The 24800-nt window shown below is 40.5% G+C and overlaps 1 protein-coding gene across 3 annotated transcripts in view; it reads left to right on the forward strand.

Annotated features, from left to right (window-relative positions):
- Positions 1 to 24800, forward strand: part of TBC1D2B (TBC1 domain family member 2B) — a 122829-nt gene that overhangs the window by 87485 nt on the left and 10544 nt on the right. For 2 of the 3 annotated variants that reach the window (XM_058294598.2, XM_058294599.2), the window contains exons 9-10: positions 13479 to 13973; positions 16482 to 16599. In XM_058294598.2, the coding sequence (XP_058150581.1) occupies positions 13479 to 13973; positions 16482 to 16599 (613 nt within the window). The remainder of the gene's footprint in view (positions 1 to 13478; positions 13974 to 16481; positions 16600 to 24800) is intronic. The other variant, XM_058294601.2, reaches the window with a different exon arrangement.

Consider the following 24800-nt stretch of genomic DNA (forward strand, 5'->3'; position numbering starts at 1 on the left):
TTTACAGATACCAAACCATAAAGCATAAGTTACTTCCCTCACCAAAGTCTATTTTCACTTGCTGGATGGAGCAAGATGGCTGCCAACAATCTGCGAAGGTTCAGGCTTCCTGCGTTCCTTTGGACTCAGCTCCTCTGGTTTCTCCACAAGGTCAGCTGTAGACTATGAGGCTTTCTAGACTTTGCCTCTCTCCACAAGGTCTATCAGGTGAACGGCTCTGTCTCTCTCCCTGGAGCTCCATCTTCAGCATCAAACTCCAACATCAAAATTCCAACATTAAAAACCCTCAACTGTCCTTTGCCATGCTTTTTATCTGTGAGTCCCAACCCACCAAGGGGTGGGGTCTCAACACCCTACTGACACAAGAGGTTTACTTGATGATAATCAAGTAAATATAATCTCATATGCCCAGAGGAAAAGACCAGTTTACAAACATAATTCAGTATTTCTTTTCAGAAATCATCAATAATATCCAACTACTATACCCATATTCAAGTTATTAAATCATGAGTTTACACTAATGATTCATAGTAGCACAATCATACAGTATTTGTCCTTTTGTATCTGGCTTGTTTCACTCAACATAATGTCTTTCAGGGTCATCCATATTGTCATATGGTTTGTTTATAACTTCATTTATTCTTATAGCAGCATAAATCCCATCGTGGGAATATACCACCATTTGTTTTTTATTCATTGATTGGTTGATGGACACCTGGGTTGTCTCCAACTTTTGGCAATCATGAATAACACCGGTATGAACTTCAGTGTGCAGATGTCTGTTCGTGTCACTGCTTCAGTTCTTCTAGACATATACACAGTATTGCTATTGCAGGGTCATGTGGCAAATCTATATTCAGCTTACTTAGGAATGGTCAAGTAGTCTCTACAGTGTTAACCATTTCTACATTCACACCAGCAGTGAATAAGTGTTCCTGTTTCTCCACATCCTCTCCAGCACTTGTAATTTTCTGACTTTTTAATAGTGGCCATTCTAATAGGTGTGAAATGATATCTCATTGTAGCATCGAGTTGCATTTCCCTAATTGCTAGTGAAGTTGAACATTTTTTCATGTGTTTTTTTGCCATTTGTATTTTTTCTTTGAATAAATGTCTATTCAAGTCTTTTGCTCATTTTTCAATCTGGTCATTCGTCTTTTTATTGTTGAGTTGTAGCATCCTTTTATGTATCATGGATACTAAACCCTTATCAGATGTATGATTTCCAAACATTTTCTCCCATTGAGTCAGCTGCTTTTTCACTCTTTTGATAAAGTCCTTTGAGGTACAAAAGTGTTTAATTTTGAGGTCGTTGCATTTATTTTTTCTTTTCTTGCTCGTGCTTTGGGTGTTAAGGGTAAGAAACCACCACCTACCACAAGATCTTTAAGATGTTTCTTTTGTATCATACCACTGTCTTCTCACCTTCATGGTTTCTGATGAGAAATATGCACTAAGTCTTACTGGGCATCCCTTGAATGTTTTGGCTTCCTTCTCCCTTGATGCTCTCAGAATTTTCTCTTTATCTTTGATGTTTGACATTCTGGTTAGTATGTGTCTTGGAGTAGGTCAGTTTGGATTTATTCTGATAGGGGTATGCTGCACTTCTTGGACATGTAAGTTCATTTCTTCCATGAGAGTTGGGAAATTTTCAGCCATTATTTCCTCAGATACTCTTTCTTCCCCCTTTCCTTTTCTTCTAATGGAACTCCCATGACATATATGTTGTTGCCTTTCATGCTATCATTCACCTCCTTGAGCCCCTGCTCAGTTTTTTTCCATTTTTTTCTCTCTTTTTTCCTGTCTTCATTTAAGCTGTCCTGTCTTTTGTATCACTTATTCTTTCTTCTATCATTTCAAGCCTGCTGTTGTATGACTCTAATGTGTTTTTTATCTCACCCATTGTTTCTTTCATTCCCATGGGCTCTGTTTCTTTCTATTCAGATTTTCTAATACTCCTTTGTGTTCGCTCAGTGTCTTCTTGATGTCCTTTATCTCTTTAGCTGTATTGCCTGTTAACTCATTAATTTGATTTTGAAAATTAGTGTACATGTCTTGGATTACTTGTCTCAAATCCTGTGTCTCTTCTGGGGCTTTGATATATTCCTTTTCTTGGGCCATTTCTTCCATTTTTCTTAGTATAGCTTGTAATTTTTTGCTGATGTCTAGACATCTGATTAGGATGGTGAGATTCTCTTTCTAGGAGACTTAGTAGCAGGAGGCCATGTGTTACTGCTGTTCTTTGATTCTTGGTTCAGTGTGTTCTGGGTCTTTAGGATTATCCCTATTAATTGCTCAAATGTGGGCCATAGACCTGTAATGTGTTGCAGACCCACCCAGTTCAATGCCTGATCCAAGTGTGTTTTCTGCAACATGGACCGGGTTAGTATGATAGAGGATCCTGCCTGGAGGCTAAGAGCCTTATAATTCAAACTTTCTCAGACACCGTTCTACCTTTGCTGACAGCCCCCTCCCTTTTCCTGAGTAAGAAATAATCCCACTCCCCTTGCGTCCTCAACAGCCAGTCCCAGTCAGTAGAGAGGGAGACTGAGTGGGTTGGAGGTCTGTAGTCCCTGCTGGCTCTCAAGGCAAACAGTGGTGTGGCACCCCCAGCCTGGACATAGTCATGGGACACAGCAGAATGAACTTGGTCAAAGGCTGACTCAGCCTTAGTCTGTGTACCTCTTCCTCCCCTTTCCTGGAGAGTTGGTTCCCTGGGGCCCCATTTGTCTACAGCCACCAGCTCTGAGACCTGAGATTTCAGAAGTGTATAAGGTGGGGGGTGATACCTGCATTTGCAGTTGCAGCTTTTAACTTACAGTTCTGCCTTCATGATACTTTTTTTTTTTTTAAGGTTATTTATTTCTCTTCCCCTCCCCTATTTGCCTGCTCTCTGTGTCCGTTCACTGTGTGTTCTTCTGTGTCCACTTTTATTCTTGTCAGTGGCACCAGGAATCTCTGTCTCCTTTTATTGGGTCATCTTGCTGTGTCACCTCTCTGTGTGTTCAGCACCACCCCTGGTCAGGCTGTACTTTTTTCGCATGGGGTGGTTCTCCTTATGGGGCGCACTCCTTGCACGTGGGGCTCCCCTACACGGAGGACACCCCTGTGTGGCACGGCACTCCTTGCGCACATCAGCACTGTGCATGGGCCAGCTCATCACACGGGTCAGGAGGCCCCGGGTTTGAACCCTTGACCTCCCATGTGGTAGGCGGATGCTCTATCCGTTGAACCAAATCCGCTTCCCATGATTCTTTTCCTTTATCCCTCTCTCTTCTAGGCTGTGTCCAGCCTTACCCTGTTGTCCTAATCCCTAGAAAATTTTTTTCCAGGCCATTTCTGCCAGTCCTCTAGCTATTTTTCTGGGAGAGAAGAAAGTCCTGGGTCTTTCTAGTCTGCCATCTTCCTGAAAGTATCCCTATATATATAGATAGAATTTCTTTCTTTCTTTCTTTTTTTTTAAGAGGTACCAGGGCCTGGAATTGAAACCTGGACCTCATATTGGGAATCCAGTGCTCAACCACTGAGCCACATCAGCTCTCCCGAGTTGGTTTTTCATTTGTTTTCTTGTTTGTTTGTTTGTTTCATTTTGTTTTGTTTTCAGGAGGCACTGGGAACCAAACCTGGGACCTCCCATGTGGGAAGCAGGCATTCAACTGCTTGAGCCACATCCACTCCCCCTTCTATATTTTTTTAAACAAAGTCAATTTTATTGATACATTAATATATTAATAAAGCATACAGTTCATCCAAAATGTACAATCAAAGGTATTTGATATAAACACATAGCTGTGCATTTATCAATTTGATAATTATTAGAGCAGTTTCATTATTCCAATAATAATTTTTTAAAAACAGACAAAAATGTATCACCCCTCAATCTCTCTTAAGTTTCACCTGCCATACACAGCTGTATTCTATTCCTGTCTCTCTCTCTCTAATTTATTGTATTTATATTTTGTATAGACGGAATCAAGCAATATGTAGTACCTGTGTCTAGTTTCTTTCCCTTAGTGTGCATATATATATATATATATATTTTTTTTTTTTTTACCCTTACTGGAAGATTATTAATCTATTGCAATATACTACTGTCTATAGTTTTTTTTGGTTGTATTTTTGTCTGATATTAACATCTTATAACATTAACACACATTTGTTCAGTTTCAAAGAAAAACAGTCTTATAGATGCAGTTTTATCCATATTCATATTTGACATGAAATTTTACTATGCTATACAGTCTCATGTTGCATTTTTTAGCTTTCCCTCTAGTAGTATACATGATCTTAGACTTTCCCTTTGTTACTGTCATACCCATATAATAGCACTGCTAGTTACAAACACTATGATGTGCTTTTACCTTTTTTATTCATTTCCAAAGTAACAACCTTTTCCCCTATTCTACACAGATTAACCCTCAGCTTTCTGTTCTCTAACATCATTCTATTTTTTGGTGACCTATATCCTAGTTATTAACTGCATGAGTTTATCAAATATATTTAGTTCATAATAGCACAGTCATATGGTATTTGTCCTTTTGCATCTAGCTTGTTTCACTCAACATAATGTTCTCTAAGTTCATCCATGTTGTCATATGCTTCACTACTTCATTTCTTCTTACAGCTGCATAATATTCTGTTGTGTGTATACACCACAGTTTGTTTATACTTTCATTGATTGATGGACATCTGGGTTGTTTCCATCTTTTGGCAATCATGAATAATGCCACAATGAGCATCAGTGTGCAGATGTCTGTTCATGTCATTGCTCTCAGTTTTCTGGTTATAGACCTAGTAGTGGTATTGCAGTCACGTGGCAAATCTTTTTTTTTTTTATTTTTTTTATTTTTTATTGATTTTGTAAAAATATTACATTAAAAAATATGAGGTCCCATTCAACCCCACCACCCCCACCGCACCCCTCCCTCCTCCCAGCAACACTCACTCCCATCATCATGACACATCCATTGCATTTGGTAAGTACATCTCTGGGTATCTCTGCACCTCATGGTCATTGGTCCACATCATGGCCCACACTCTCCCCCATTCCATCCAGTGAGCCCTGGGAGGATTTACAATGTCCGGTGATTGCCCCTGAAGCACCATCCAGGGCAACTCCAAGTCCCAAAGGCACCGTGGCAAATCTTTATTCAACTTCCTTAGGAAATGCCAAACAGTCCTCTACAGTGGCTGTATCATTCTACATTCCCACCAGCAATGTATAATGTTCCTGTCTCTCCTATACCCTATCCAACTCTTGCAATTTTCTGTTTTGTTAGTAGTGGCCATTCCGTTAGGTATGAAATGATCTCTCATTGTAGTGATGCTGAACATTTTTTCTTGTGTTTTTTGGTCATTCATATTTTTTCTTTGGACAAATGTCTATTTAAGTCATTTGTCTTTTTATTGTTGCGTGTAGAATCTCTTTGTATACCATGGACATTAAAACCTTATGGGATGTGTGATTTCCAAATATTTTCTCCCATTGAGTTGGCTGTCTTTTCATCCTTTTGACAAAGTCCTTTGGAGTGCGAAAGTGTTTAATTTTGAGGAGGTCCCATTCGTCTATTTTTTAAATTTTGTTTCTCATGCTTTGGGAATAAGGTCCAAGAAACCACAACCTACCACAAGATCTTGAAATTGTTTCCCGACATTTTCTTCTAGTAGTTTTATGGTTCTTGGCTTTTATATTCTTTTATATTTAGGCCTTTGATCCATTTTGAGTGGATTCTTGTATAAGAAGTGAGATAGGGGTCCTCGTTCATTGTTTTGTATATGGATATCCTGTTCTCCCAGCACCATTTTTTGAAGAAACTGTTTTGTCTGTGTAACGTGGACTTGGTAGGTTGTCAAACACCTGTTAGCCAAAGAGGTGAGGGTTTATTTCTGGAGACTCAATTCTATTCCACTAATCAATGTGTCTGTCTTTATGCCAGTACCATGCTATTTTAACCACTGTAGCTTCGTAATATGTTTCAAGGTCAGGCAATGAGAGCCCTTCCACATTGCTCTTCTCTTTTAGGATGCTTTTGGCTATTTAGTTATATTGTCCCTTCCGAATTAATTTGGTAGTTGCCTTTTCTATTTCTGTAAAGTAGGCTGTTGGAATTTTTATTGGTTTTGCATTGAATCTGTAAATCAGTTTGGGTAGAATTGACATCTTCATGATATTTAATCTTCCAGTCCATGAACATAGAAAGTCTTTCCTTTTATTTAGGCCTTCACTGATTTCTTTTAGCATTGTTTTGTAGTTTTCTGAATACGGATCCTGTACATCTTTGGTTAAATTGATTCCTAGGTATACGAGTCTTTTTTGCTATTGTAAATAGAATTTTTTTTCCTGATTTCCTCCTCAGATTGTTCAATACTGGTGTAGAGAGACATTACTGATTTTTGCATATTGATCTTGTATCCTGCCACATTGCTGAACTCTTTTATTAATATTAGTTCAAATTGCCATGTCATAGACATTTCAGAATTTTCTATATATAGGATCATGTCATCTGTAAATAGTGAGAGTTTTACTTCTTCTTTTCCAGTTTGGATACCTTTTTCCCCCCTTGTCTAATTTTTCTAGCTAGAGCTTGTGTGTTATTCAACAATGTTGAATAACAGTGGTAACAGTGGGCATTCTTCTCTTGTTCCTGATCTTAGAGGGAAATCTTTGAACCTCTCCCCATTGAGTACAATATTGGCTAGGGTTTTTCAAATTTGCCCTTTATCATATTGAAGAATTTTCCTTCTATTCCTATCTTTTGAAGTGTTTTTTATCAAGAAAGGATGCTGGAGTTTGTCAAATGCCTTTTCTGCATCAATCAAGATAATATGTTTTTTTCCTTCAATTCGTTAATGGTGCTGTATTAGGTTAATTGATTTCCTTATTTTGAACTACCTTTGCCTACCAGGAATAAATCCCACTTGGTCATAGTGTATAATTCCTTTGATATGCTATTGGATTCTATTTGCATGTATTTTGTTGAGAATTTTTGCATCTATGTTCATTAGAAAGATTGATCTGTAATTTTTTTTTCTTGTACCTTTGTATGGCTTTGGTATTAGGGTGGTATCATCTTCATAAAATGTGCTGTGTTTATTTTCCCTCCTCTTTAATTTTTTTTGAAAGAGTTTAAACAGGATTTGTATAATTCTCAAAGTGCTCTATAGAATTAATTTGTAAAACCATCTCATCCTGGATTTTCTTTGTTGGAATATTTTTTTAAGGTTTATTTATTTGTTTATCCCCCCCCCCCCCCCCATTGTTTGCATTGCTGTCTGCACTCTGTGTCTGCTTGTCTTCTCCAGGCACCAGAAATCGAACCTGTGACCTCTCATGTGGGAGAGAGGTGCTCAATTGCTTGAGCCACCTCAGCTCCCTGGTTTGTTGTATGTCTCATTGTCTTTCCTCATTGGGTCTCTTTGCCTCATCTTGTCGTGTCAGCTCTCCACACCTGTGCTTCATACCAGCTCACCTTCTCCAAGAGGCCCTGGGAACCAAACCCAGGACCTCCCATGTGGTAGGTGAGAGCTCAGTCACTGGAGCCACCTCCACTACCCTGTTGAAAAATTTTTGATGACTGATTCACTCTCTTTGCTTGTGATTGGTTTGTTGATTTTCTGTATTTCTTGTAGAGTCAATGTAGGTTGTTTGTGCATTTCTAGAAATTTGTCCATTTCATCTAGGTTGTCTAATTTAAGAAAAGAAACAAATAATGGAAAAGGTCCCGGGTTCATTCCCTTTCCTCTAGTACCTCAAAAACAAAGAAACACAGGCCATTATATATCTTGTCATAACTTTAAAAAATGTGTGGAAGAGAGTGTAAACTATAACCTATGCTTAGTGGCAGTGCTTCAAAATGTGTTCATCAATTGTAACAAATGTACCACACTAATGAAGGTTGTTGGGAATGTGGGAGAATGTGGGAGGGGTAGGGAGCGGGGCATATGGGAATCCCCTGAATTTTTTATGTAACATTTATGTAATCTAAGTATCCTTTAAAAAAATTAAAAAGTTTATTAAAAAACAACAACAACAACCAAATGAACAAAAAACCTATGGGATGCAGCAAAAGCTGTGCCAAGGGAGAAATTTATAGCTCTCAGTGCTTACGTTACATAAGAGGAAAGAGCTAAATTCCAAAACCTAACTGCTCACTTGGAGAAACTAGGGAAAAAAAGCAGTAAATCATTCCCAAAGCAAGCAGAAGGAAAGAAAAAATAAAGATTAGAGCAGAAATAAATGAAATTCAGAACAAAAAACAATAGAATCAATGAAACCAAAAGTTGGTTCTTTGAGAAGTTCAACAAAATCAATAAACTCTTAGCTAGACTGGCAAAAAAAGAAAGATGATGCAAATAAAATCAGAAATGAGAGGGAGGAATTACTACTTACCCCACAGAGATAAAAGAGATTGTAAGAGGATACTATGAAGGATACTAGACAAGATGGAGAAATTCGTAGAAGCACATGAACAACCTACATTGACCTCAGAAGAAATAGAAGACCCCAATAAACCAATCACAAAGAGATTGGAAAGGTCATCAAAAACCGCCCAAAAATAAAAAGCTCAGGATAAGATGTCTTCACAAGTGAATTCCGCCAATCATTCAAGATTTAATACCAGTCTTGCTCAACCTCTTCCAAAACATTGAACAGGAGGGAATACTACCAAACTTATTCTGTGATGCCAACCAACTTCACCCTAATACCAAAGCCAGATAAAGATACGACAAAAGAAAATTAAAGACCAATTCCTCTAATGAGTAAAGATGCAAAAATCCTCAACAAAATGCTTGCTAATCAAACCCAAAAGCACATTAAAAGAATTATACATCATGATCAAGTGAATTTTATCCCAGGTTTGCAAGGGTGGTTCAACACAGGAAAATCAGTCAATATAATACATCACATTAGTAAATTGAAGAAAAATCACATGACCCTTTTGATTGATGCAAAAAAAAGCATTTGACAAAATACAGCATCCTTTCTTGATAAGAAGACTCCAAAGATAGGAATAGAAGGAAACTTTTCTAACATGATAAAGTGCATATATGAACACACCACAGCTTTTTTTTTTTTAAGTTTAGCTTAGTGGATTTTTTTTTTTTTAATTTTTAATTTTTTAAAAATTTATTTCTCTCCCCTTCCCCCCTCCCACCTCCAGTTGTCTACTCTCTGTGACCATTCGCTGTGTGTTCTTCTGTGTCTACTTTGTATTCTTGTCAGCGGCACCGGGAATCTGTGTCTCTTTTTCTTGCTTCATCTTGATGCGTCAGCTCTCCATGTGTGCCGTGCCATTCCTGGGTAGGCTGCACTTTTTTTGCGCTGGGCGGCTCTCCTCAGGGGGCGCACTCCTTGCACGTGGGGCTCTCCTATGTGGGGGACACCCCTGCGTGGCACAGCACTCCTTGCGCACATCAGCACTGCATCTGGGCCAGCTCATCACACAAGTCAGGAGGCCCTGGGTTTGAACCTTGGACCTCCCATGTGGTAGGCAGATGCCCTAACCATTGGGCCAAATCCATTTCCCCCGCAGCTAACATTTTATTCAATGGTGAAAGACTGAGATTATCTGCTGAGATTGGGCGCATTACCTGCTGAGATCAGGAGCAAGGCAAGGATGTCAGCTGTTGCCACTGTTATTCAATATTGTGCTGGAAGTTCTAGCTAGAGCAGTTAGGCAAGAAAAAGGATTAAAAGACACCCAAATAGGAAAGGAGGAAGTAAAACTCCCACTTTTTGCTGATAATAGGATCCTATACCTAGAAAAGCCCAGAAAAATCTATAATAAAGCTACTAGAGCTAATAAATGAGTTCAGCAAAGTGGCAGGGCACAAGATTAATATGCAAAAATCAGTAGCATTTCTTTACAAAACTAGTGAGCAATCTGAGGAGGGAGTCAGGGAAAAAATTCCATTTAAATAGCGACTAAATCAAATAATAAGAGCAAACTTAACCAAGGACATAAAGGACTTGTATTCAGGAAACTATAAAACATAGCTAAAAGACATTTAAAATCATTCCTGACTTAAAAGCATATTATTTAGCTACAGTGGTAAAAGCAGCATGGTAGTGGCATAAAGATAGACATATTGCCCAATGGAATTGAATTGAGAATTCAGGGATAGACCCTCACATTTAGTCAGGTGATTTTTGACAAGCTTGTCAAACCTTCCCAGCTGGGTCAGAAGAGTCTATGCAACAAATGGTACTGGGAGAACTGGATAGACACGTCCAAAAGAAAGAAAGAGGACCCCTATCTTACACCTTATACAAAAAAAATTAACTTAAAATGGATCAAAGACCTAAATATAAAAACTAGAATCATAAAACTCCTAGAAGAAAATGTAATGAAACATCTTCAAAATCTTGTGATAGGTCATAGTTTCTTAAACCTTATATCCATAGCATGAGCAATGACAGAAAAAAATAGATAAATGGGGCCGCCTCAAAATTAAACACTTCGATGCTTCAAATGACTTTATCAATAAGGTGAAAAGGCAGCCTAGCCTACTCAATGGGAGAGAATGTTTGGAAACCACGTATCAGATAAGGGTTTGATCTCCATGTTACATAAAAAGGTTATAAAACTCAGCGGTAAAAAGACAAGCAACTCAATTAAAAAGTGGGAAAAGACTTGACATTTTCCCAAAGAGGAAATACAAATGGCCAAAAAGGTCATGAAAAGATGTTTATCACCACTAGCTGTTTGGGAAATACAGATCAAAACTACAATGAGGTGTCAATTTTACTCCTTACAGAAACACAATTAGTTAAAAACAACAACAACAAAAACAGAAATCTAAAGAGCTGGAGAGAATGTGGAGAAATAGGAATACTTCTTCACTGTGGGAATGTTTAATAGTACAGCCTCTGTGGAAGACACTTTGGCAGTTCCTCAGGAAGCTAAACAAACATAAATCTGCTCTATGATCCAGCAATCCCACTAATAGGAATACATTCAGAAGAACTGAAAGCAGGGGTGCAAACAGACATTCGAACATGGATGTTCATAGTGGCATTATCCACAACTGCTAGATCACAGCCCAAGTGTCCATCAACCAATGAATGGATAAATAAAATGTGGAATATACATAAAATGGAATACTATTCAGATGTAAGAAGAAATGAAGTCGGGATGGATATGACAACATGGATGTACCTTGTGGACATTATGTTGAGTGAAATAAGCCAGACACAAAAGGACAGATATTATATTGTCTCACTAACATGACCTAAATACAATGAGTAACCTCATGGAGATAAATCTAGAGTATAGATTACTAGGAGATAGAATGTGAGTTGAGAAGGAGGAGCTGATGCTTAATATATGTAGAATTTTTTTTTTAAAAGATTTATTTTTATTTATTTAATTCCCGTCCCCTACCCCAGTTGTCTGTTTTCTGTGTCTTTTTGCTGCGTCTTGTTTCTTTGTCCGCTTCTGTTGTCGTCAGCGGCAGGGGAAGTGTGGGCGGCCCCATTCCTTGGCAGGCTGCTCCCTTCTTCGCGCTGGGCGGCTCTCCTTATGGGTGCACTCCTTGCGCGTGGGGCTCCCCTACGCGGGGACACCCCTGTGTAGCAGGGCATTACTTGCGCGCATCAGCACTGCGCTTGGGCCAGCTCCACACGGGTCAAGGAGGCCCGGGGCTTGAACCGCGGACCTCCCATGTGGTAGACGGACGCCCTAACCACTGGGCCAAAGTCCGTTTCCCGAATATATGTAGAATTTTAATAAGGTTGATTGTAAATGTAGAAATGGGTAGAGCTGATAGCACATTATAGTGAGTATTACCAACTGCTTAACACATTATAATGAGTATTACTAATTGCTGATTTTTAAACGTGATTGTAGCTGAAAGGGTAGTCTAGGGACATAAATGTCAATTAAAAGGAAACTAGAGGATAATCTAGGGACTGTATAACTGATTTCGGTGGTGGGTGAGGATTGTTGTTAATAGTACAAATACAAGAATATTCTTCTATTACAAGGGGTTAAGAATATGGTGATACATGGGGAAAATTCAACTAATGTAACTTATGGACTATGATTAACAATATTACAACATGATATGTTGTAAAGTGCTCATAAATGCACCTTATCATAAGAATGTAACATTTTTGCAGCAGTGACAAAGAAGGCACTATATCACTTCTTAGGGTCAACAATAGGGGGATATAAGAAGGTATGGGGTATTTCCTTTTTGAGTAATCAGAATGTTCTAAAATTGACTGAGTGATGACAGCACAATTCTGTGATGACCCTGAGATCCACTGAGTGTACACTTTGGATGGATTATACAAGACATGGGACTGTATAACACAGTGAACCCTGGTGGATGATGGACTGTAGTTAACAGTACAAATATGAGAATGTGCTCTCATTAACGCAAGCAAATATATAATGCTCATACATAGTATTTAATAGGGTAGTTTGTGGGAAAAATACAGCAAATGTAAGATAGGGACTATAGTTAGCAGTTCTTTCATGATTTGTAACGAATATTCTTTCATGATTTGTAGCAAATGTTCCAGTGTTCTTTCATGATTTGTAACCACTGGGCCAAGACCGCCGCCTTGCTAGTTGTTTAAAGCTTCTCTGGGGGAACAGAACCTGGTGCAGGTTATGCCACCAATTTGGTTGACCAGAGTATCCTCCTTCTCTTTTAAATGTATCTTTTTAATTATAAAAGATATATGTGTGTATGCATCTGATATTTAAATACACAAATCAGTGTAGACAAATTTACCAACCTTGTTTGGGATCTTGTTTTGTGGGCTTGCCAATATCTTCTTTTATACTTTTCACTTTTTGGGTTTTAATCCATCTGGAATTGGTTTTTCTGCATGAATCAAAAAGGAATCTCGGGAAGCAGACTTGGTCCAGTGGTTAGGGCGTCCGTCTACCACGTGGGAGGTCCGCGGTTCAAACTCCGGGCCCCCTTGACCCGTGTGGAGCTGGCCCATGTGCAGTGCTGATGCACACAAGGAGTGCCCTGCCATGCAGGGGTGTTCCCCGCGTAGGGGAGCCCCACGCACAAGGAGTGCACCCCATAAGGAGAGCCGCCCAGCACGAAAGGAAATTCAGCCTGCTGCAGAATGGTGCTGCACACACGGAGAGCTGACACAACAAGATGACGCAACAAAAAGAAACACAGATTCCCATGCAGCTAACAACAACAGAAGTGGACAAAGAAGACGCAGCAAATAGACACAGAGAACAGACAACCGGGCGGAGGGAGGGGGAATAAATAAATAAATAAATAAATCTTTAAAAAAAAAAAAGGGAATCTAATTTTTTTCCTATATGGATTGTCCCAGCCATGTTTATTGAGAGGTCCATTATTTCCTCAATGATTTGAAACGCTGTGTCTTATATCAAAGTGCCACGTATACATGGGATGGTTTCTAGGTTCTCTGTTCTGTTTCATTGATCTTCTTTCCAAGACATTATTTTAATTTTTCATTTTGTTTTTATCAACAGTGAATATGATATCTATGGGTTTAGAACTCTACCTGAGGATGACGAGGAAGAGAAGTTGGTAGCCAAAGTCCGAGCATTGGACCTGAAGACTCTCTACCTCACAGAAAACCAAGAAGTTTCCACTGGGGTCAAGTGGGAAAACTATTTTGCAAGCACAGTGAACAGAGAGATGATGTGCTCTCCAGAATTAAAAAACCTGATCCGTACAGGAATTCCACATGAGCACCGTTCCAAGGTCTGGAAGTGGTGTGTAGACCTTCACACGAAAAAGTTCAAGGACAGCACTGAGCCTGGTTACTTCCAAACCTTGCTTCAGAAGGCGCTCGAGAAACAGAATCCAGCCTCCAAGCAGATCGAGTTGGACCTGCTGCGGACTTTGCCCAACAACAAACATTACTCCTGCCCCACTTCAGAAGGCATACAGAAATTACGCAATGTCCTGCTTGCCTTCTCCTGGCGGAATCCAGATATTGGGTACTGCCAAGGTCTAAACAGGTGGGTGCTCAGCCCACAGAATGCTCCCTATTGTCATTAGGATAACCCTGCCTGAAAGCTCCCTCCCCTCCTGGAGAGGCAAAGAAAAGACAGTATTAAGAGAAAGAACTAGTTTCACCTATGCAGTAATTGAGAGATGCAAACATGCTTTCAGAAAGAACATCAAAGTCAAAGTCATTAGAAACAACTTGGTTCCTCTGTTTTTCTATTTGTTCTCATCACATTTGGCTTTTGATCAGAAGTTTGATTTCATTAGTTTATTATGCATCAAATGAAAACCGGTTGTCACTCTTTGTATGACATCATTGTGAACCAAGGAGTAGCCCCAAACAATTTTTCCACTGGTTGAAACCTAACCCCTGAAGGGTCCAAACTTGTTTTCTTTTGAGTTACAATCTTTCTCAAGGTCTTGCATACTTCCCTGCTTCCAGAAGCAGAGGACACTGAGAAGCTTCTCTCTTTTTCTCAATGATCTAGGCTTCACGTTCCAAGCTGTGCTGAGACGGGATGAGACCTCGGGAGGTACTGAGGTCCCCATCACTGGACTTTCTGAGTGCTTGTGACTGCTTTTTACAGCTTCTCTGTTCCTTCCCTGGCTGATACACTGTCTGTTATTTCTACTTACTGCTGTTGTTGTAACTCTCCATTTCCATTCCTCTCTGTGTAGTGAAATTAAGTAACCAAGCTTGTTAGAAATATGTATATAACAAGAATGAAGAAGCCCTGTGTGCATACTTTAGAAATTCTGCTATAAATTAAGTGCATGAGCTCAAGGTTTTGAATGCTGGCATTTATTCTAGCTGCTCATAGGCCTTTTAAATCCTGGTCTGTGCCACACATTGACCTCCAGATAAAGGCTGTCTATTTACAGCTGAAATTACAGTATTGCAGGAGGAACTTTTTAATCTGAAACATTATTTGGTTAAGACCTGAAACTAAATAGTTTATAGCAAGTCATTGTCTCTGCAGTGGAGAGGAGAGGGCAGCTTCTCTCTGTACCCCTTGGAAGGTGAAAGGAAGTTTAACTACTCCTAGATTCTAAGTCTCTGTTAAAAGGGGAAAAAAAAAAACCTTTAAATAGGATACTGCCAACAAAGCATTCTTGCTTTGCTTAAATCCACAATTCACATTGTATATTCAATATGAAAATTCCTAGAAGTGAAAATATCTCAGTCCTAAGGGATTCTGGTGAGATGCTCCATATATCTGATACTTTCATAGAATCAGTGCCACATAAATAAATTTTACAGATAATTGAAACTTCCCCTGCACCTCTGCCCCCATCAATATTAATGCCTCTCATTTTTAACAATCTTACTGGAATTTTTTTTTTCCATAAAATATTTTGTACATGCCTGTGCCTTCTGAGTACCCAGAACTTAAGAACTTTAGCCTTTTCTAGGTGATTCAGGCCTACCATATTGAACATCAGGTAATTTAAAGTGCTGTCCTCAAAGGCATTGCTGGTTTCAGACTCTTTCCCTTTTCCTGGCATCCTTGGGTACAGTAGATTTGGTTTCTGTGCTCCTTTTCCTTTTTTCCCCTCCATCTCTGCCAATTGTCACCTTTTTACTCTCACGCTTACTTGAGGCATCCCCTTCTCACCTACCTCAGGTCTTCTTTTTTCTTTCATTCTTTTAATTTAAGATGAATCATTAAAATTGTATCTAAGGAAGGAGAAAAATAATGAGTTCTGAGAGAGGTGTCAGGGACTTTTCTGTGAGTGAGGCACAAAAGCTTAATGTCATGGACAGAGGTTCTTGGATTTCAGCTGCCTACACAGATGCTTCTCTGTCTCCTTGCCTTTCTTTCCATCCTTCTGCCCTGGCACCCTGGCACTCAAGAGCCATCCCTGGGGTATGTGGGATTACTCAATAAGTAACCTTTTTATTACTGACAATATGCAAATATCTGAACCCAAATTTCCATAGAGACCCAGTAACAGGACAGCCTCCTTTCCTACCCCATGTGTGTGCTGTGGGCACATTTCTTATGGAAGATCCCTCAGAATGGTTTCTCATCTGAAGCCCCATATCATTCTTCCAGCACAGAAGCAGAATGATAGCAGGAAAGTATTTTTAAGCATCATGTGTGCATTTGCTTCTGGGATTTCATGTGCATAAAAGGGTTAGTTGGAACTTCTTGAACAATGAACTCCAAGAATTAGCTGCATTAGCAGAAATTTTACAATGAAAACAGATCCTAGTTTTTGTAAAATTAAGGCCAGTTGATCATTGGGAAACAATGTGATCTTCTTTAAACAAAGACCAAGTGAAAAGAGGAAGTGTACTTTGCTTCTCAAAAATTTGAAAATGCCTCACTTGCCAAATAATACTTACTGTTCTTTACGGGAGAATTGGAGGTGGTTTTGGCCATGAGAGAGAAAGCAACCTAAGGCAGCTGTGTCTGTGCAGACAGTGAGTGCTGTCTGCCCGCAATGCTTGGGTTTCAGTGCATCTGTCTGGGTTCAGGCTGCCTGCAATCACCCTGTTTTCCATTTGCTCCTAGGTTGGTGGCAGTGGCCCTCCTGTATCTAGAACAAGAAGATGCTTTCTGGTGTCTAGTTACCATAGTGGAAGTTTTCATGCCTCGAGACTATTACACAAAGACTCTTTTAGGATCCCAGGTACGTCAAAAAACGTGCTTCCATCACCAACTAGTAGATTGATAGCTAAAATGTGACCCTGAATGAAGCTTTTGTGGGGGGAGCTTCATGTATATGATTTCAGTGACGGATCCCTGAAGAAGGGGCCAGCAAGGCAGGGCACATCTCAGAAGCTGTGGGTGGAGCTGCTCAGCTCACTGAAAACTGATACATTAATCGCTAAATCACAGTGAGGAGGCCCACAGCCCTGCAGACCTGGCATTTACATTCACTGTTGGTACCTTCCGCCCCTGGGAGAGTCCTACCTGGGAGGCTCCGTCATAATCTGGGGTGCTTAGGAAGCCTGATGTGCTGGCTCAGGTTCCCCGAGAACCAAATGCTAAGAAGGGGTTAGAAGTGCAAGAGATTATGAGAGGAAATACCTGTGGAGGATCAAGGGAACCCCAGGCCAGGGGGAAGAAGGAGGCTGGGTAGGAAAAGACACAGACTTCCATATAGCTCCAAGAAAGTATTGGCCAGGCTCCTGCATCTCACAGGAATGGGGCTGCCTAAGTCCCCGAGTCATGCCCACTCATTGGCTGGGAGCAGCCCATGGGGAAGCACAGCCCCAGTGAATGAACGAATGTGGTGATGGGTCCAGAGGGGCAGCCTCTGGGGCCGTCAGTCCCCTCCCTGCAGCATTTCATGTCCCTCACACCTGGAGTCTGAAGCCAGGGGATAGGCAAGGATGACATGGGCTGGGAGAGCCCAGAGATTTTATCTCTGTGCTTGGCATGGCCCTGGCTCTGTGACCCAGGGCACCTCTTCCTAGGGCTGAACGGGGCTGCTGCTGAGCAAGCTTCCATAAGGCCCCTTTCTCTGCTTCCTGGCTGGCCACCCTTCTCGTGGGTCTCACCTGCAGTCATGTCTCACCCAAGAGCCTTTCTCTCTCTTAACCACAGCTGTGCTGGTGCCTGCTACCTGTTTGCTTCTCCAGATTCAGGCCAGTGCTTGCTCCCCGGTCCACTCTTTGCTCTTCCCTGCTCCACTTGGGATGACAAGGGCTGACCGACAGGCTCTTTACCAGGTTCCTGCTTCAGCCAGTGGGAGGCACTGACAGGAGCCTGGAGGATGCAGAATGGAGTTGAAGGTATTTCTTCCTTCACGCTCTGTCCTGGGCACTACCTCTTCCAGTGGCTTTATTTCCTCTGTGGCTGCAGCTCCTACTTGGTGGGTCCTCCATTCCAGCAAGGGAGCTCGCCTCCTCCCTTAGGTAGGGGCTGGCAGTGGCTTCCTGCCCTTGCTAATCTCCCACTGCCTTACCAGTAGCTCTTTGACTTCTCAGCTTTTCTTTTACCGGTGGAGCCAGTTACTTGGATAAAATTCTTCTATTTCAAGTATGTAGAGTGATTTCTATTTTTCTGGTGCTTTATATTTGCATTCTACCTTGGATGGGGACACCTCATTAGTGGCTCCTGTTACCATCTATACCACCCACCCCTCCAACTCACTGGTTGTCTTTCTGCACAACTCCTCTTGCCTTTCCTGCTGAATCCCTGTACTCACTGATTTTTATCACTACCACCCACCTGGTCTTGTGTTTGTCCCTCCTCTTATCTTCTGTCACCCTCACCACTGACTCCTCTCCTGTTTTCCTAACTTCACTTACCCACTTCTCCAGTTCTGGAACCAAGCTTGCCCCACTCTGCTTGCTGCCTTCGAGAACATCTCAGGAGCAGGGTGCAATGATATTGAACTCTGGCCTTGCAGGTGAATCTTCCCCACAGCCTTCTCCCAGGGTCTCCTGTCCCAGCTTTACAGATGTCGATTGATTTCAGGAGACGCTCATCTGGTCTCCCTGTGAACATTTCATTTTACTAATTTACCTACATACCTGCTTTTTTTCTGTCTCAATAGTGTGTAAACTAGGAAATAAACAGATGTGGAAAGAGGTAGCAGTTACATTTGTGTGGGATTAAAGTGGTCTTTAAAGAAACTATTATGTGTTAATGGGCAACTGAAAGCTAATAGCTTTAAAGACCCAAATTTAAAATCTCATGTGACTCGGTTTTTCAGAATAAGAAAAAACCGAAGCACTGACCTTCCTAAATTCCCTGGAGCTATGATAGACCACATTGGTTAGGAGCTTGGCCTGAGGCATCACATAGCTGGTGCAGAGCCAGCCCTCTCTCTGGTGAGCTGTGGAGCTTGGACATACCACTTAATATCCCCAGGCCTCAGTTTCCCCAGCTGTAAGAGGAGGTTAATACCTACCTCATATAGATTGTTTGATGTCGAATTCAGATGATGCGTAAGAGTTTAACCAAATGCCTGAAAACATAAAATGCAAACACTAATATTATTTTAGACAAAGGAAGAAGACCTATTTTTAAGTATATGGATTTAAGATAAAATTTGCATCAAATTGTCCCATAAACATAAATTTAAATTCTTAGACTTTTTCTGATTATAAAGGTAAAAGATGCTCACTAAAGAGAATTCAGACAATATAGATAGAAGAAAATGAAAATCACCTGTTTGCCTACCAGTATATATATTTTTTTTTCTTTTTTTTTTTTTTTTTCTTTTTGTACATATAGGTATCCAAATTGAGAGCATGATGTATCCTGGCTAGTTCACATTAGAGCATGAACATCTTCTTATATACTTTTTAAGTATTATGTTTGATGACTATAATATTCCATCAGGTGAATGCATATAATTTAATGATTCTCCTATTGATGGACATTCTATAAAGCTAGTCCTAAAATAGGGATAGTTTTGTATGTGCAGCCAGCCTTCAGCACTGTGCTTTGTAAACTGTCCGTCAGACTGCTGCCTGCCAGAACCACAGCCCTGAGACTCTTGCATACTGCTCCTGCAGTCCAGATGCTCGCCAGTTTTCCATTCATTCCATCATTTGAGTGCCCGTTGTCTGCCTGGCCTTGCTAGGTTCTGAGGACACAGAGATGAATGACACAGTCATTCCTTGTCCTCCAAGCTTAGTGTGAGCAGGGGCTGAAACAGTGGCCTGAGCAAGTGTTCCCTGGCAGCCTGCTCCACACTCAGCCTTCTGCCAAACACCCTGCAGCCTGGACAATGAGGCACAGTCTACCGCCTGACGAGGAGAAGACAAGTGTGCATGCAGCCACCTCCCACTTCAAGGCAGCTTATAGGCTGTTCCCTTCCAATGTCTTCAGCCCTGACTCTCCAGGGAGAGTGCATTGCACCATCATCACTTGGTCCCTGGATCAGCCGTCTGTCTCCCTTGCTAGTGTGTAGCTCCTTAACTGCAGCTGCCTATTCCCTCTCATACCTGTGGTCCCAGCACCAGCCAGTGCCAGGCACAAAGTAGGTGCAAATATGCAGTTATTGCTTGAGTGTCGAGGAATGGAATAATACAAGCCGAAAAGCAGTGCCTTTGCAAATGAGTGCTACTGACTCCGTGCCCTGTAGAAAGAATTCAGTGGGAGAACACATAGGTGTGAGCTAGGAGAGAGGAGCAGGGCTTCCAGCTGAGCTGACCAAAGGGAACATTGAGAATGGATTGTCATTCAGGGGTATCTTGTGAGCACCTTGGTTGGCTAAACAACTTTTAAAGTGCCTTTAGTGTTTTGTCCACTTGTCAGAATTTTATGGAGCAGGGGAGGGGAGTATGTGGCTGAGATGATGAGAGGTTGATACTTTCTGCAAGGGGGTGGTTTTGTAACTCTTACACAGTTTTACTTTGTTTTTCAAAAGTCCTTAAGCAAAATTAACTATAATTCATTTTCAGCCAGTCTGTACCTTAAAATTTGTCTTATTCTTATTTGAGATAAATTCTTCAAAAGTGCATGTTCCCAACCATGAATTCTTGGATTTTATTGTCCTCCACTCACCCTAGGGTGATTGTATAACTTTTTGCAGAATCATTTTTTTCTAAAAAACAATGCTTTTTGCTTTTTAAAGAATTTTGCCTTGTAGCATTTTTAATGACCTTTCTTCCATTAATGCCTACTTGAAACTATTTAACCATGCTTTTTTGAACATTTTTTATTTTGAAATCTTCTTTATAAAGAAAAACAAAACTTCAAACAAGAGAAAAGAATTGACTTTAAAAACTTTTCGATTGTCCTAAAGCACATTTTAAAATTTCATTTTAATATTTCTCTAGATTGTGTCTAGTTTAGTGTTCCAGTAATCCCAAGAAGTATCACACCTTTTATCCTAAGTCAACTTATGTGCAGTTGGATACTGCTGTTGTCTTGGGTTGATTGACATTGTTTATTAAGTTAGGGCAAGCATTCCTGGCTGAAATTAATTCAAAACATAAGAAAAGGAGAATGTCAGTATACAAGATGGCTTAAAACATGCGGAGGACTTGTACTTAGGATATTATGGAAACACAAAAGTTAACATCTGCACAGAATTCACTCTTTAAAAAGCTGAAAAAATGGATAGAAGTGCTTATTGATACTTGAGAAATTCCAGTGCACAAAATTTATAAATAAATGAAATACTCTGATTTGATCAATTTATAGCTTTGATCAATTGATTTCCTTTTCAAGAATTATGAAATATTTGAATAAAAGTATAGAAAATACCATAACACCCATGTTCCCACTACTCAGCTTTACCAGATCTTAATATTTTGCCATATTTTATTTAAATCCTTTTTCTCTTTTTTACAAAATAAAAAATTGAGGTTGAAAGTGCAGTTAAAGTATGCTTTGTACCCCTTCCCTGGTCCCATGTCCCTCTCCCCTCACAGAGGTACCTGCAGTCCTCAGCATGTGTTTATTGTTCCCATATGTGCTTTTCTTATGTTCACTGTGTAGATATGGGTCCGTTAGGGGTTTGTACATGTGTTTTGTTGTTTTGTTTTGTTTTTTCATTTATTGAAGTATATCATTCATACATAAACATACATAAACAATAGTGTACATTAATAGTTGTGAACTTACAAAACAAACATCATACAGGCCTCTCATACTTCACTGTACCACCAATACCTTGCACTGTTGTGAAACATTTTTAACAATTAAAGAGCATCTTCAAAATATTACTACTAACCAAAGACTCTTATATTTGGTATGTTTTTCCCCCAACCCACCCTATTATTATTATTAGTAGTAGTAGTAGTATATCATTTATATGTGAACATACATAAACAATAAAGGTATAGTAAAAGTTATGAACTTACAAAGCAAACATGCATAACATCATACAAGGGTCCCAACCATCAACCCTCCACCAACACTTTGCATTTTTTTTTTTAAGATTTATTTTTTATTTATTTATTTAACTCCCCTCCCCTCCCCCGGTTGTCTGTTTTCTATGTCTTTTTGCTGCGTCTTGTTTCTTTGTCTGCTTCTGTTGTCGTCAGCGGCAGGGGAAGTGTGGGCGGCGCCATTCCTCGGCAGGCTGCACTTTCCTTCGCGCTGGGCGGCTCTCCCTACGGGTACACTCCTTGCGCGTGGGGCTCCCCCACGCGGGGGACACCCCTGTGTGGCACGGCACTCCTTGCGCGCATCAGCACTGCACATGGGCCAGCCCCACACAGGTCAAGGAGGCCTGGGGCTTGAACCGCGGGCCTCCCATGTGGTAGACGGACGCCCTAGCCACTGGGCCAAAGTCCGTTTCCCCACTTTGCATTTTTATGAGACATTTATTACAAATTATGAAAGAATATAGTCAAAATCTTACCACTAACTATAGTCCTTATCTTACATTTGGTATATTTCCCCCCAACCTACCCTATTATTATTTTTGAAATATATTTTTATGACAGAAGTTGTAAACTTACAAAACAATCATGCAGATGTGCAGAGTTCCCATACAACATTCCTCCATCCACACATCACACTGTGGTGGAACTTTTGTTACAGATTATGATGTAATATCATCAGATTATTACCAGGTACATTTGGCACAATTTTTCCATACTCCCCCATTATCAGCACAGTACATCTTTGGCATAGATGCATGAATATTACATTATTGTTAACCACAGTCCATAGGTCACTCCAGTTATATTTTCTCATGTTTCTCCACATTCCTACCAGTCTGCAAAAGTGATGTACATCTGCTCTAGCAGACATTCTTACATCTGTACCAGCAACCACAATTCTCATCCACCTCTGGGTTTACTGTATTATTCAGTCCCTAGATTATCCTCAAGCTTTTTGTCAATTGGAGTTTACATCCCTGGACTATGCCTTTCAGCCCCATTCCCATTTATAAACCAGCTGTTACTCACTAGAATGTTTTACCATCAATTCTGTACATTTCCACACTTTTACAGTAAAGTTAATTAAAACTTCTACATACATTAAACATCAGTAGTCTATCTCAGTCCTCCTCTTACCCCTTTAAGGATTTACTACCTAACACCAGGTCTTGAAGATAATTTCCTACATTTTCTTCCAGAAGTTTTATGATTCTTGGTTTTATATTTAGATTTTTTACCCATTTTGAGTTAATTTTTGTATAGATGTGAGATAGGGGTCTGCTTTCCTTCTTTTGGCTATGGATATCCAGTTCTCCCAGCACCATTTGTTGAGTGGACTGTTCTGCCTCAGCTGGGTGGGTTTGACTGGCTAGTCAAAAATTACTTGACCATAGATGTGAGGGTCTGTTTCTGAACCATCAGGTTGGTTCTGTTGGTCAACATGTTTTTCTTTATGCCAGTACCATGCTGTTTTTTTACCACAAGCTAGGTAATATGAATATTAAAGTCTGGAAGTGAGAGTCTTCCAACTTCATTTTTCCTTTTTAAGCTGGTTTTTGGCTATTCAGGATCCTTACCCTTCAAAATAGATTTAATAATCATACTTTCCATTTATTTTTTAAATGCTGGTGGAATTTTTTATCAGGACTGCATTGCATCTCTATATCAATTTAAGGAGAATTGATATCTTAATGATAATTAGGCTTTCAGTCAATGAGCATGGAATATTCTTTCAATTATTTAGATCTTTTTTGATTTAACAATGAGTTGTAGTTTTCTGAAAACAAGTGCCTTACATCGTTAGTTAAATTTATTCCTAAATATTTGGGTTTTATCTGTCATATTTTTACTACTCTTTTGACACTATTAGTTACTTTTACTGATATAATCTTCATTTCTAGACTCTCTTCAATGCCTCTTTCTCCTGTCTTTTCTTTTCAGGCTGTAGAACACCCTTTAGTATTTCCTTGCACGTTTCTCCTTTGACACATTTGCAAGTGTTTCTGGGATATTTTCCTAGGGGTGAACTTGCAGTAGGGTATGTGGATACTACCAAATTGTACTCCAAAATGGTTGTGCTAGTTTAAGTTATGAGAGGACAATTTATAATGATTCTTAGTATTCACTGATAAGGTTCACATCTTTCCATACTTCTTATAGAAGTGGCAGTTCATCCCTGTTGCCTTCAGTGCTTGGGGAGCTGGCTTCTACTCTCAGCTGGTCCCACCACTTCCTGGGAACCTCAGCCTCATTCTCCTGGGCCCTGCAAGTATTTTGGTGGAGCTGCCCTTTGAGCACCAGCACAGCCCAGTCCCCATCCCTGCCCCCCCAGCCCAGCCTGAATTCCTGTGCTCCCTGCCTCAGGGGACCCTACCTCTGCCTCCTCCATGTCCCAGGTCAGAGGCCAGCAATTCTGAGCACCCTCTTTTCACTGCCTCTAATAGAAAAGGTTTTTTTTAAGTTCTACAAAAATGTTCTTGAATCCATGTGCCCCTCTCTGTCTGTACCACCCCACATGGTTCAGATCCTCATCGCCCCTGTCCTGGACTGGCAGGACCTCCAGCCAGGCTCCCTGTCTCCAGCCTCCTTGTAAAGTAGATATTATTAACTGTTTTCCAGATGAGACACAGAGCTGTTAGGAACATAATCTTCCCAGCTAGTAAGTGGTAGAGCTGAGATTCAAACTCAGGTCTGTCTGCCTTCTGAGCCCTTGCCCCCTTTGCTGCCCCCATATAGCCCAGTAAATACTTGTTGATGGGGTATGGAAATGCCATGCTTTCTCCTTGCCTCAAAACTTCCATGCCCAGGACTCAGGTTTATGACCTTTTGTATCAGCATAACTGTCTGTTCTAATGCTCTTTACAGCTGCCTGTTTCTCACAGGGCATTTTGAGTATAGGAGCTGTTTTCAGGCTACAGACACCCCCCGTGCCCCATTGAAAGGGGGGTGGGAATCCTTCATTTGTTCCTCCACATTCAGCGATCCCTTGATGTACACCTGCGGTGTGTTCAGCCAGCTCCTTCTGGGGCGTAGA

This window comes from Dasypus novemcinctus, chromosome 3, assembly GCF_030445035.2.
Source record: "Dasypus novemcinctus isolate mDasNov1 chromosome 3, mDasNov1.1.hap2, whole genome shotgun sequence".
Classification (NCBI taxonomy): domain Eukaryota; kingdom Metazoa; phylum Chordata; class Mammalia; order Cingulata; family Dasypodidae; genus Dasypus; species Dasypus novemcinctus.